The sequence below is a fragment of the Sphaerodactylus townsendi genome, linkage group LG09 (genome assembly GCF_021028975.2).
Source record: "Sphaerodactylus townsendi isolate TG3544 linkage group LG09, MPM_Stown_v2.3, whole genome shotgun sequence".
Classification (NCBI taxonomy): domain Eukaryota; kingdom Metazoa; phylum Chordata; class Lepidosauria; order Squamata; family Sphaerodactylidae; genus Sphaerodactylus; species Sphaerodactylus townsendi.
In genome coordinates, this window is record NC_059433.1 from 80,482,111 (window position 1) to 80,495,000 (window position 12,890).

The 12,890-nt window shown below is 41.0% G+C and overlaps 1 protein-coding gene across 1 annotated transcript in view; it reads left to right on the forward strand.

Annotated features, from left to right (window-relative positions):
- The window catches only part of CSMD3 (CUB and Sushi multiple domains 3), a 751,931-nt gene that overhangs the window by 461,667 nt on the left and 277,374 nt on the right, over positions 1-12,890 (forward strand). The window contains exons 13-15 of the mRNA XM_048507427.1: positions 1,990-2,172; positions 3,879-4,205; positions 9,307-9,501. Of these exons, the coding sequence (XP_048363384.1) occupies positions 1,990-2,172; positions 3,879-4,205; positions 9,307-9,501 (705 nt within the window). The remainder of the gene's footprint in view (positions 1-1,989; positions 2,173-3,878; positions 4,206-9,306; positions 9,502-12,890) is intronic.

The window sequence follows — 12,890 nt, forward strand, 5'->3', positions numbered from 1 at the left end:
TCCGTGGAGGAAATGTGCTATTTCATGTCTCAAAATGTTTTAAAAGGTTTGTATGGAAAGGGCCACTGTTACACGGTACAGTTGTTTTGCATAAAAAAATCATTTCATAGTAGTGTTATATATGATAATAACCACAGCCAGAGTGGTTTGCTAGGGTTGTTGTTCTCTTGGTATGACCTGAAGTTTTTTCCCAAGTTGTAGAAATCAGTTGCCTCAAAAATGGAAACTTATTTCACATACTCATTAGGGCTGAGACAAAGAGAATGGAACTTGTAGCAATGGGTAATAAACAGAGGTCTTAATTTCACAGGGTTTTTATGGTTGTACAGGTAGTTGTACCTATTTTTATTGTTGTACATTGTACCTTTTATGTATACTGTTTTATTATGTGTCCCTTTTATTATAGTGAATAAATATTTTAAAAGAAGAAGAAGCTTGTAAGGGAAACTACATGGTAACTAAAGGGATTTTCTAAAGGGAGGTCCACTTTTTTTAAAAAAATGATCAGCTTTGAGAGGAGAAAAGTTGGAGCAAAGGGTCATGGGAAAGCTTAAATTTTTCCTTCTGGTTGCAGCTTGAAATCAATCTCTAGTGGCTTTTCAAAATACTTGATATGTTTTGAGAAGCTTGGCATCATATGCTGAAGTCACCATGAGTTGACTGAATTTTGCTTGTCTGGTGGTAGAAACTGCCATCAAGTTACAGCTGATTTATGGTGACCCCATAGGGTTTTAAGGAAAAGAGATGAACAAAGGTAGTTTGCCACTGTCTGCCTCGGCATAGTGACAATAGATTTTCTTGGAGGTCTTCCATCCAAGTACTGACCAGGGCAGGGCTATCTCAGCTTAGTTCCCAAAATCTGCAGACATCAGGCTAGCCAGGGCCATCCAGAGTTAGGACTTTGCTTGTGTGAAAATCAGTATGAGTTAACTGGACTGCAGACAATAATCTGATATTGTCCTGACCAAACCTGACGAAGAGGCTCTATTTTGAAAACAATTGTTTTAGGCTGATCCAAAACAATGTACTTTAAGGAATTAATAACATTTGTCCTCTGACTAGGTGGAAACACAGTCTCTCAGTAATGTGGGGAAATTAGCTCAGAGCAGATTGTTGATTTGCAAGAGGTTTGGGTAAGGAATCTTTGGTATCAGTATATACGGAGATCAGCTCTTAGAAGAAAATCTACAGAGAGGAATGTGATACAAATCTGACAGTCTTCATTGTAGGGAGAAGGAATTCACAAACATCTGATTCAATTCAGCAAACGTGCACACATGTTCCTAGGATATAGATAGGTTGAAAAAATAGATTTTGGAATAGAAATAGGGTGTGGGGTATGTAGGTGATACAACCTGATAGTGAAGTGAAAAAGATCCACAGTTTAGAGCCAAATGGCCAGTGTCTGGTTCTGATGAAGGGGGATGCTGCACGTGTGGGTACAACAACAAAGATGGAAAGATATCAGTGGTGCTGGACAAAGGCTTCTGGGAGGGAGTACAATCTTCATAGTAAGATCCATCTCTGGGAGTTTCTATGTCTGGACAGTCTCTGGGATGTGTCTGAGGGAATGTTGTTGAGAAACAATGAAGTACGATGAGGTGGTCAAAATAAATTAGTTACAGAAGGGAGTGTTTGGGTTCATTGCAGATCTCTGCAATGTCAATATCACCTTTCTAAGCTGGCAAGTGAGCAGGGGGATCTGAGAAGCACCCACCTCACCCCCACCCACCCACCCCGCTGTACCATGGTGGTATACTAACAGTATGGTTATCATTTTCAACATACATTGCAAAAATATGATTGTAGAAATCTTAATTTCCAGAAGTCTGAAAATGCTCATAGTCTAGAAATGGCAGTAACTTGGCATGTGAAAAGGTGATGTTTTCACAGCCTCCCACCTCTCCTGCTGCTTTTAGATTTGGAAGAATGGCTATTGACTGTTCAATTTATTTATCTGACAATACCTTTTGTATCTGTTATTTCCAGAGATCGAAAAAGAAAGCTGTGGGGATCCTGGAACTCCATTATACGGCATTAGAGAAGGGGATGGATTTTCCAATCATGATGTGTTAAGGTTTGAGTGTCAATTTGGGTTTGAACTGATTGGAGAAAAATCCATTGTTTGCCAGGAGAACAACCAGTGGTCAGCAAACATTCCAATTTGCATTTGTGAGTACTATACAATTTACTGTAATATTTTTCAAGTAACATGTTAACCACAAAAGGGCAACTATCATATCCTGGGGATTTTCCCCCCATCAAATAATAGTCTGAATTTGAACGTTAGTTCCAAATAAAGTAAAAGTTTCCTGTATTTGTGCAAAAATTATTGGGTTAGAATCTACAACTGTATTCTGCAAACTGTGATCCTTTCCTTTGGCACGGAAAACCTTCCACTGATTCAAGAATCTCTCCAGCTGGTAGAAAAGTCCCCAAGTCACCTGGCATAGATGAAAATCATCTCATGGATCCATCCCATTATTATTACTAGTGGAGCTACTGGCTCCTTTAATACTGTCATGGTGTGATTTTGTATAAAGCAGTATCTTTTATATTTATATTTTATCTCACATTTATACTGTTTTATAGATGCTATTGGAAGTCAATTATATTTCATGGAGTTAGTGGTGGCTGAATTTGCAATCAAGGCCATTTAAATTATTTATAGATTTCTTCTTTCTCCCAGCTATGCATTATATATGAATACTTTTAGTACGTACATAATCAGAGAAATATATTTTTGATTGTCTAACATTATTATCACGCAGTGTGAAATTTAGCAATTATATAATATATTGTCTATTATACAGTGACAAACATATCTTTCAATGTTTCTACAAAATATTATAAGGAACACACAGTGAGAGCAGTAGAGCTCAATGCCTCAATTAAATGGTTATGAATTGCATGAATGTTAGTGAAACAGCATTATTAAATAGGAAATATTGGATGGCTAACACTGAATTCTGTGGGAGCAGGCTTTGGGGCTCATGTAATTCTACTGCTTATTTGGGAACTACCAATTATCAAGACAACATTGACCTTCTGACTCTTAATCTCCATTGTGAAATAGTTCATCTTAACTGTTCCCTAAAGAGGGAAATAAGTAGTACCAAATGAGTAAGGGTTGTTGGACATGGATAAATTCTGAGGCCTACTGTGATTTCAGTGTACCATAACAACTTTATTTTTCCCAAGGGTTTGCCATTACCAGATATATTTTTCTTGTGGAAAAGGAGAGGATGTTGTTGGAAATATACCCTATTTAAAATCTGAAATATTCTGTATTGGTTTTGCAGCTAGCACATAGCTGTTTGCCTTCATTCAACTTCAGTTATGTGTCCACAGACCTAGACTTATTTTTACCTTCGTTGGCCTAACAGTGGGGCAACATTAACATTATGGAAGGGGAGTGATATCACATCTATCAGTCTGTGTACTCAGCACAAGCTGTCCATGGCAGCATAGTCTTGGTGCTCCTGCTTAATCAATTTCATGAAAAAAAAAGGCAGGAGGGGTACACCCTCCATGTATCCGTGGATTCCTTTGCGGCATTGGTCAACTCTTGGGAGTATGGAATTGAGGAAGATTTCCTTGGTCAGAGCAGAGCTTTTTTCTTTCCATATCTTTCCTGTCTTGAAAATAAAAAAAATAATAATTCTTCTTTGCAGCACAATTTCTTTTGTCTTAACTGCAGTTGTCAAGATGGGTGCTCATCCTTTTGCTTTTCTGGATCGGCTTCATTTGTTCTTTGAGTTGAGATAACGAGCACATTTGATCAAAATTTAACAAGGGGATTGTTATTGGAAAGTATGTCTTCAAAGCCCAGTTTAAAATAATTTCTGATTTCTTTTTTCATTTTTTTTCCTTGACAGTTCCTTGCCTTTCTAATTTCACGGCACCAATGGGGACTGTTCTTTCTCCAGACTACCCAGAGGGATATGGAAATAATTTGAATTGCATCTGGACAATCATTTCAGACCCAGGAAGTCGAATCCATCTCTCGTTTAATGACTTCGACTTGGAGTCCCAGTTTGACTTCCTTGCAATTAAGGATGGTGACTCTGTAGATTCTCCAATTCTTGGCACTTTCACCGGAGCTGAAGTGCCATCCCATCTGACTAGTAACAGTCATATTTTACGTCTGGAATTTCAGGCTGACCACTCAATGTCAGGACGTGGATTTAATATCACATATAACAGTGAGTAGCTTTTAAATTCACAGTTCAGAATTCAGAGGCAGGCCATTCTTTACAGTACTGTATTAATGTATTTCTAACAGGTTTTGGAAGCACTTTTTTTAAAACCAATGTTACCAGTCAGAGGCAAAATAGCTGGAGCTGTGTGTTCCATTGCAGTGTACTTTATTTCCTGACTTCCCTTTAGTACAGAGCTATGCTCTAACCACACAATTTTTACAGAATATTACTATTATACAGTGTCCATATGGAAGCCACATTAATTATCCCCCTAACAGGGTTTACTGTGTGCTTATTACTTTTTGGAAGACATTTGTTTAAAAAATAAGAAATTGGCAGGGTTGTTATATGTTGCGGCAATCTGTATTTTGTGATTCAGATCTTAAAACCCGTTTCCATGACCATTTAAAACTGTGGTCCCAGGATGAATTTCCTATATCTATCTTTATTTATGTGGCTTCAGCTTATAAATAAAGTCCGCTCCCACACTGTTAGATCTAGGTCTAGACTACTAGGTCTAGGACCCTTTCCCTAAACCTAGCAGTGTGGGAGAGGTCTTGATTTATAAGCTGTATTTATAAGGTATAGATAACTGTTCCCTGAGCTAGATGGCCCGGGCTAGCCTGAGCGCATCAGATCTAAGAAGCTAAGTAGGGACAGCCCTGGTTAATAATTAGACAGGAGACCACCAAGGAATTACAGGGTTGTTGTGCAGAGACAGGCAATGGCAACCCGTCTCTGTTAGCTGCTTCCTTTGAGAAACCCACAGGTTTGCTGTAAGTTGGCTGTGACTTGACAACACTATAAATATACACATAGATGACTGCAAAGGGACTGACATTGTTCAGTTTTGGATTAGCTCAGGTTTTGGAGGACTCTGGATCCAATACTAAATGTGGGCAGCACAGTCCAGATGGGGAAAGTGCTGCATTGGCTGGGGATACTGCGACAAAGGCTGCAATGCGTCCAAAGAGGTTTTGGGTACTGCAGAAAGGAGGGAATTTTTTTAAAAAAACCTCCTGCCACCTGAATTTCCCCATTGAGGAAACAGGTTTATACCACACTTTCATGTGGTGTAGGCTGGAGGGCTTGAAAGGCAGCATTTTTGGGCTGGAACACTATTGGAAGCTAAGGTCAGCTCCATCCGTGGGAATGCCTTGATCTGCCTCCCACCACGGTTATGGTGGCATCCACTCGGACACCAACATAGCTCCCCAGTGGCACCCACCAGGGGCGGACCAAGGGGAAACTGTGTTTGGGGCACGCCCCTGCCCTGCGCCCCTGCCACAGCTCTGCTCTCCCCACCCTGGAACACTCCCTCCACGGCCTGGCCACACCCCCATCGCAGTACCACCCGGGGCATCACGCCCCGCATCCTGTTGGCGTTACATCACTGACACCCATGTATGGGTTTGGTGACTCTGGATGTTGGCACATTTGCTCTCTCTGTTGATGTGGGTGCCCTTTATGCTGGCAGAAGGAACACATGCACTGGTAGGGCCCCCTGCCACTTTCAAATGCCGTTTCACACCCCTCATCTGGATTTGGCTGATATTGTTTTAAGCCTCTCCTCTCACATTTTCAGAGCAGCCTAAAGATCTAGCAGTTTACATTAGATTGTGGGTGGATCATAGATTTCAGAGTATAATTAATTATCCAGTGCCTGAACAAAACAATTTCATTATTCAGTGGAAGAACAAATTAAAGTATATGATCAGTAGCTATCCTGATTTCTGCTTATAGTTACCCTTAACTATTATGATGTTCTGCCCAGTTATGTAGCCAAGAATATTTACATCCCACCTCACCTCCTCGGACTCATGATTGCTAAACAAAGCAGCAAGAACAGTAAGGAAGCTTATACCCGGAAACTCTCGATGGTCTCTAAGGTGCTAGTGATCTTGAATCAAACACATCATAAGAATCTAGAAGAAGGGTAAAAACAATACATAGTTAATAATGTACAGTTAAAAAAGCAATCAAATTCTGCCCAAACGGATTACTATCTTACATACATTCCAAGATGTGTTCATTCTTACTTAGCAAAGGGGTGTTTCAGAGACATCCATTCGTAGAAGCACTAGCTCTTGGTATCTGTCTCTGCCTGTAACCAATGTTTATGTTTGTTTTGCCTTCACTTATCTTTGTCTCCCCCACTAGTACTGCCCAGTAGTACAAAATCTGCTCTTGGATTTATAGCCATGGAATGGATGTCCTCACATCAGATTGTATCCCACTGAGATCTTACCTGGTAGTCAGGTTCCCCACAGGATCTTCTAACTGTGCAGAAAGCTGGTTTTGTTTTTTTATAGTCCACATCATGGGCTGAACCTCACTATTGTTAATTTGCTTTCCTGTGGTGTTTCCTTGTGTTGAGGTTTACTGGAAAATGTTTACATGTTCAGTGTTTTTGTTTGGTGGATTGTTTTGTTTCAGATGAATAGCTTGTGTTGGTTTCTAGTAGAAGAGTAAGTTTCAAGTCCAGTAGCACCTTAAAAACCAATAAAATCTCCAGGAGTCAAATCAGATATGATGAAGAGAACTTTGACACTTGAAAGCTTACACCCTGGAAATCATGTTGCTGTTTAGGATGCTTGTGAACACTCTGCTGCTGGCCACCCTGCAGGGTTGGCCATGTTGGCCTCACAGGAGCTCAGCCACCCTTTTAGAACAAACAACTCCAGGTTCAGTTCATAAGACCTTTATTTGCATCAGACAGTTAACAGCATTCCTGCAAGCTTGAGGCCCTGCAGCACACCAACCCCCGCCCTCTTGCCTTGCTTCCCTTTTATTCATCTCATGAGGTTCCTTCCCTCTCGGGAGCTCCCTGTTTCAACCTCCTAGTGGCTGGCAAGCTGTCTGTCTTGACCTGCCACTTGGCTCTTCAGCCTTCTTGGTCTTCCTCCTGGACTGCAGTCTGGTTAGGGTTGTGCCAGCCCTGTCCCACTCTCTAAGGCTGCTGAGGGCTGCTGATTGCAGCTTGGCTAGGTCTGTGCTGCTTCGACCCTGTTCCTGGGAACTGCTGAGGCTTGCTCTTGCTGCTCAGGCTCTCCTGCCATTTCTCTAATGTTCCTTCTTGCTGCTGGATTCCTGGAAATCCCTGCTTCTTTTGGTAAGTCTAGTGGTATGGCTGTCACTTGTGGGGTGCTCCAGAGTCCCTGCGGGGCAGTTGTGACAAGGAGGAGGGTGGAACAGGCTGCTGAGTGCTGGGAGGCAGCCCCATCCCTGGAAATCCTACTAGATTTGTTTCTTGTTTGTTTTATTTTCCTTCAGGGAAAAATCATTCTATCAAGGAGAGTGATTCACCCCTGCCTCAATATTTCAGTATCATGTAGATATAGAAAACAGAGTAAGATGGACTGCTTTTAAGACTGCATTGTTATTGGTTGAGGGGTTTTTTTTTATTGCTAAGCTTGAGCAATTAATAGCAATTTAGGTTTACTACTTTTCCGAAGTGATGCTGGTGGCAAGTGCAGTCACTAATAAGTTGTCCAAGTTCAATTGAGGAACATTAAAGCTAAATTAGCTGTGACATATGCCATCACAGATTGTTCCATAAAGCTGCTAGTTTGCGATTAAATGATTCTCCCTTACACTTCTCTTATTTTGTCAGGTTTCATCTGATGCTTTAATGTTTATTTAAATTAAGAGAAGATTTTTTTTCCTTCACAGTGGATTGTTACAAATTAATTTCCATTTGCCCAGTCTTTGTTGTTCTGTTTTGTGGTCCATTAATATTTGCATTTGTATATGCTTTGAATGCTTTATCCTTTTCTGGGAAGGGGAAGAGCAAAATGGAAAAAAATGAGATTAAGTGACTACGGAATTAAGTTACATATTTACCCAGAAGTCCTCAATGTAAACAAGCTGTGTCTGAGAATGGGAGGTGGAAAAGTGTTTCAAATATGTATTGTCGAAGGCTTTCACGGCCGGAATCACTTGGGTGCTGTAGAGTTTCGGAGCTGTATGGGTGTTCTAAGCAATTCTCTCCTGACGTTTCGCCTGCATCTGTGGCTGGCATCTTCAGAGGATCTGATGTTGGGAAAGCGAGTGGAGTATATATCTGTTGGAGTGTCCAGGGTGGGTCCTTGTTCTGTGGTAACAAAGTGCAGGTCAATAGTTGAGGGCATCTGAATAGAAGTATGAGTAACAATGAAGACTATAGCCTGGGAGTAACCCTGTAGATAGCAAGGTCACTGGTGGGAGCATCTGAATAGAAGTATCCTGGCCTTTGTTTCTATGTCTTTTGTTTCTTTATACACAAACACAGGATGACCATAGACAAAAGAAACAAAGGCCAGGATACTTCTATTCAGATGCTCCCACCAGTGACCTTGCTATCTACAGGGTTACTCCCAGGCTATAGTCTTCATTGTTACTCATACCTCTATTCAGATGCCCTCAACTATTGACCTGGTTGCCGCCTTTGTTACTCACAGACAAGGTTTCCCCACCCACCCCGGACACTCCAACAGATATATACTCCACTCGCTTTCCCAACATCAGATCCTCTGAAGATGCCAGCCACAGATGCAGGCGAAACGTCAGGAGAGAATGTTGCTAGAACACGGCCATACAGCCCGGAAACCACACAGCACCCAACATGTTTCAAATATGTTCATAGCTGCTACTTAGTAAAAGCAGAGGTGGGCCTGCATAAACTGTTCAGACCAAGAATCCAGAAGGTGGATTTCCATAATTCCCTTTCATATAAAGTCAGCATGAATTGTGTATGTTGTGCTGTCAAGTAGCATCCAACACCTGGCTATTCTGTGAATCAACTATTCTATGAATCAACTATTCAAAAAGTCCTATTGATAATAGCCTTTTCCAGGTCTTGAAAACTGAGGAATTGCCGATGGATAATAAATATATCCTTGTACACCACTCATAATATCCTTGTAAACAACATGCATTCTATGGACTCCAGGCTTTCACCATTTTTAGATTTCCAGCAAATGCTTAAAGACCTTTGTTAATCTGGGAACTGTGAAGGAGGAACTTCTAGTAAAGCATATCAAGTCCCAGCTGAATGCAGTTCTAAAATTCACCTGGCAATCATTTATCACATTCTCTTCTCCTTTTTCTTGTTTCTGTTTCAAAGCCTTTGGACATAATGAGTGTCCTGATCCTGGCATACCAATCAATGCACGGCGCTTTGGTGACAACTTTCAATTGGGTAGTTCAATCTCTGTCATTTGTGAAGAAGGTTTTATTAAAACCCAAGGAACTGAAACCATCACTTGTGTATTGATGGACGGGAAGGTTATGTGGAGTGGACCCATCCCTAAGTGTGGAGGTAAGGTGAATGTCTTTGTTTCATTAAACATTTTTGGCCCTAGATCATATATAAAGTGTAATGTATATGAAGTATAAAAAGTATTCCTACAACTTTGGAATTAATGAGTCATGCTCTGTGAATTCTTTTCAAGGTGCCTATCCTAAAAGGTGAAAGACATGGGCAGTTTTCTACCATGGGATGATTCTTTGTGGTCATTTCATAGTAGTTTCCTTGGATATGTGTAGCTTACGGAAATTAATTGCATGGGAAGATGGCAAACTCTTTCACATAACCAAATTCCATGGGACTCGGCAGTGAAAATGGAAATCAATAAGTCTGGCAAATATATTCATTTGAATTGATTTTATTTTGTCTACGATAATGGGTACATTTTTATCCCCATCTTTTCCCCCTTCTCTCTCCTTACTGTATATGTACTTGTTTTACCAACATGATTCCATTCCCCCCTCTCCCCAAAAAAACCCTTAATGATATCATTTTGCTATTTGGATCTGGATCTGTTTTCCCCTTGTTTGCTAATTATACAGATGGCAAAAATTTATACACAAAACAGTTTAAATGTTGCATACATATTATTTTAACAAAGTGATCTTTGTATTTATTTTGGAAATGCAAAACCAGGTTTTCCTGAAGACATATTTAGTCTAATCCTTGGTATGTTAGTCAAGATTAAACTCTGGTTGAAAATAGCTTTTAATTCTGTTACTAAGACTATCAAGAATATAGTAGTGTTGTTGTTGTTTTGTTGTTGTTTTGCTGTCAAGTCACATCTGACTTACGGAATTACCTGGTGGAGTTTTCAAGGCAAAAGACATTCAGAGATGATTTTCTATTGCCTGCCTCCATGTATCACTTGGTAGTTTTTGGAGGTCTCCCATCCAGGACTGTCCTTCGTAGCTTCTGAGATCGAATCACGCTACCCTAATCTTTTTAAATCAAAGCATCGTCTTATTAGCAGAAACATATTCTTAATGTTGCAATTAGTATAATAATTGGTTGTAGACTAAATTAATTTAAGAAATATTATTATTTACCCATAATTTACATCAGAAAAGTCACAGAAACTGATTGTAATTAGACAGTTTCTGCTATATTAACATTTCCCATTGATTCAATGGAAATCCTCCAGTTAATGTTTTCAGAGGATTATGGAATTTGCAGTGCAATCCTAAACAGAGTTACACTCTTGTAAATCAATGATGGCCCAATCTGGGGTGGGGGTGGGTTAGGGTTAGGGAAGGGGGTGAAGTGAGTTGTTAAAGCAGTAGGGCCCAATGGCTGTAGATTTGCCCTCCCTGGAACACTTACCTCAGGGGAGGGCAAATCCACCCGCAGGTGGTTGCCACAGCCTTCCATGACAGTCAGCTCTCCTGTGCCCCCACGGGCTCTGCTAGCATAGTAATGGCATTCCAGAGGTGTGGCCAGAGTTGGAGCCACTTTAGTCAGCTTCCACCCTGGCTTTGCCCAGGACTTGGATTTAACGCCACCCATCAACCCATTGAACTTAATGGAGGACTTTTCAAACGGCAGGGAGGAGTTCTTTGTTTTTTGCTGCCAAAAAGCCCATGGGAAGCTGCTGGGCAGGGATTGGGTTATCCAAATCAGTGGTCTTATAAGGGTTTAACTTAGAAAAGTATTTGTTTGGGATTAAATAATTGGGCTGCCACTGTAGATACCTTTTCTATGTGCATGTATATTAATCTGTCCAAATGAGTGGATTTGCCAGGTAAATGCAGTAGAATGTGTACTTTTGTTTCCTGGGACATCACTTTTCTTCAATTGCTGAAGCATAACAAAGGCTTTCTGCTTTCTAAAAGGGTGTCACATTACCCAAAACGGTGGGAGTCTGTCCCTTTTAGCGTGGAGGTATTAGCGATGGCAGACTCTTGTCTTAGCAAAAGGTCAGGCAAGCTTGAGGTCTTCATTGCCTATGTATATCAAGATCAGCTTTTTCAAGAAATTCTGAAAGAGAGCAAAATAAAGTTTAACAAATATATTTAGGGATAATAGGGGTACACAAGCACACAACAATCCAAGCAGCAGAACACACAGTCCTAGGATATAAGTAGTGTTGAAGGGATATGTTGGGAATAGTAGAGGAACTGGGGGAATTCCTAGAGTGATATCGTACCAGATCCTGAAGTGGCTTTGGGTCCATGAATCAGGGACTAGAGACCTGCACTAGGGTCCAAGGAAGCAGGGTAGAAAGCAGATGACATGCAGCAGCAACTGAACCCCAAGGCAGGCTAAGAAGTACTGGACACTGGGTACTGGGAGACGGGGCTTCTTATAGGGAAAAAAGGACTCTCAGGGTTATTCAGAGTGGCCCTTAATCTCCCAGGCCAAAGGGGAATCCTGCTTTTCTGCAGAAAGACAAAAGACAGACATCAACCTTAATGGTTTGCGTCATTAAGCTAATGGTTTGAGTGCTAAGCCTGATGGGCTGAGCTGGGAGTGCCCAGAAAGTGGACAGACTGCTGAGTCCATCATAACTGTAAAACAATGGCAATACAAATAAGGTAGTAATTAGAGAGAGATTAATCAGAGCAAGAAGTTTTGGGGTTAATACAATACGGGCAGTAATACAAATACATTCATTTGGGACAATATTTGGGATAAATACATTAACAAGTCCTTTGTCTTTGCAGGACGAATAGTCCAGGGCAGTAGATGGAAATGTTCTCCAGGGCAGGGTCATTGTGATTCTCCAGGGAAGGGTAATTGTGCTGTCTTGATCCCTTCCTGGAGGGTGTGTGACAGGTATTTTGCAAGGCAGATATGAGCAAGGGAAGTTTAGACAAGCTTTTACTGTGTCCTTGTGGGTAAACTAGCCAATGCAGGGAATGGGCTCCTGATTTTGCCACTGCACTGCTAGGCACCCCAAGGGTTGGCAGGATGAGTGTAAGTCTTAAAAACAGAGTTCCTCCAACCCACCATGGGTTGGTCTGGTATCAGTCCTGGGGGAAGAACCATAATAGCATTGCCCTTTATCCCTCCCCCTCGACCATAGAATCCTTTACATCCTCCAATTATGGCAGTTTCCTGCTGCAGCCTTGTACGTGCTTTGGAGAAACATATTACTTTAACAGCTTGGAGATGCTGTAAGCGGGTTGCTGTAAAGTTGTGTTTTACATCAGTAGTTCCATCATCAAAACAAATGAAATAAACAACAGCAAAATCGGTCTGCCTTGTGAGTTTCTCATGGCTAACTGTTCAAAGTGTATGAAATATTAACTGAGCTGATAAAAAAGAAGGAAGGGATTTCTTAGGATTGTTCAGGCGAAGATGTTCTTGTCTAAGAACCAGCTTCAGCAAGCAGTGGGTTGAACTTTACACAAGGTGGGTTGCTGTGGTGAATTGAAAAGCACCTATTATCTGACAAAATA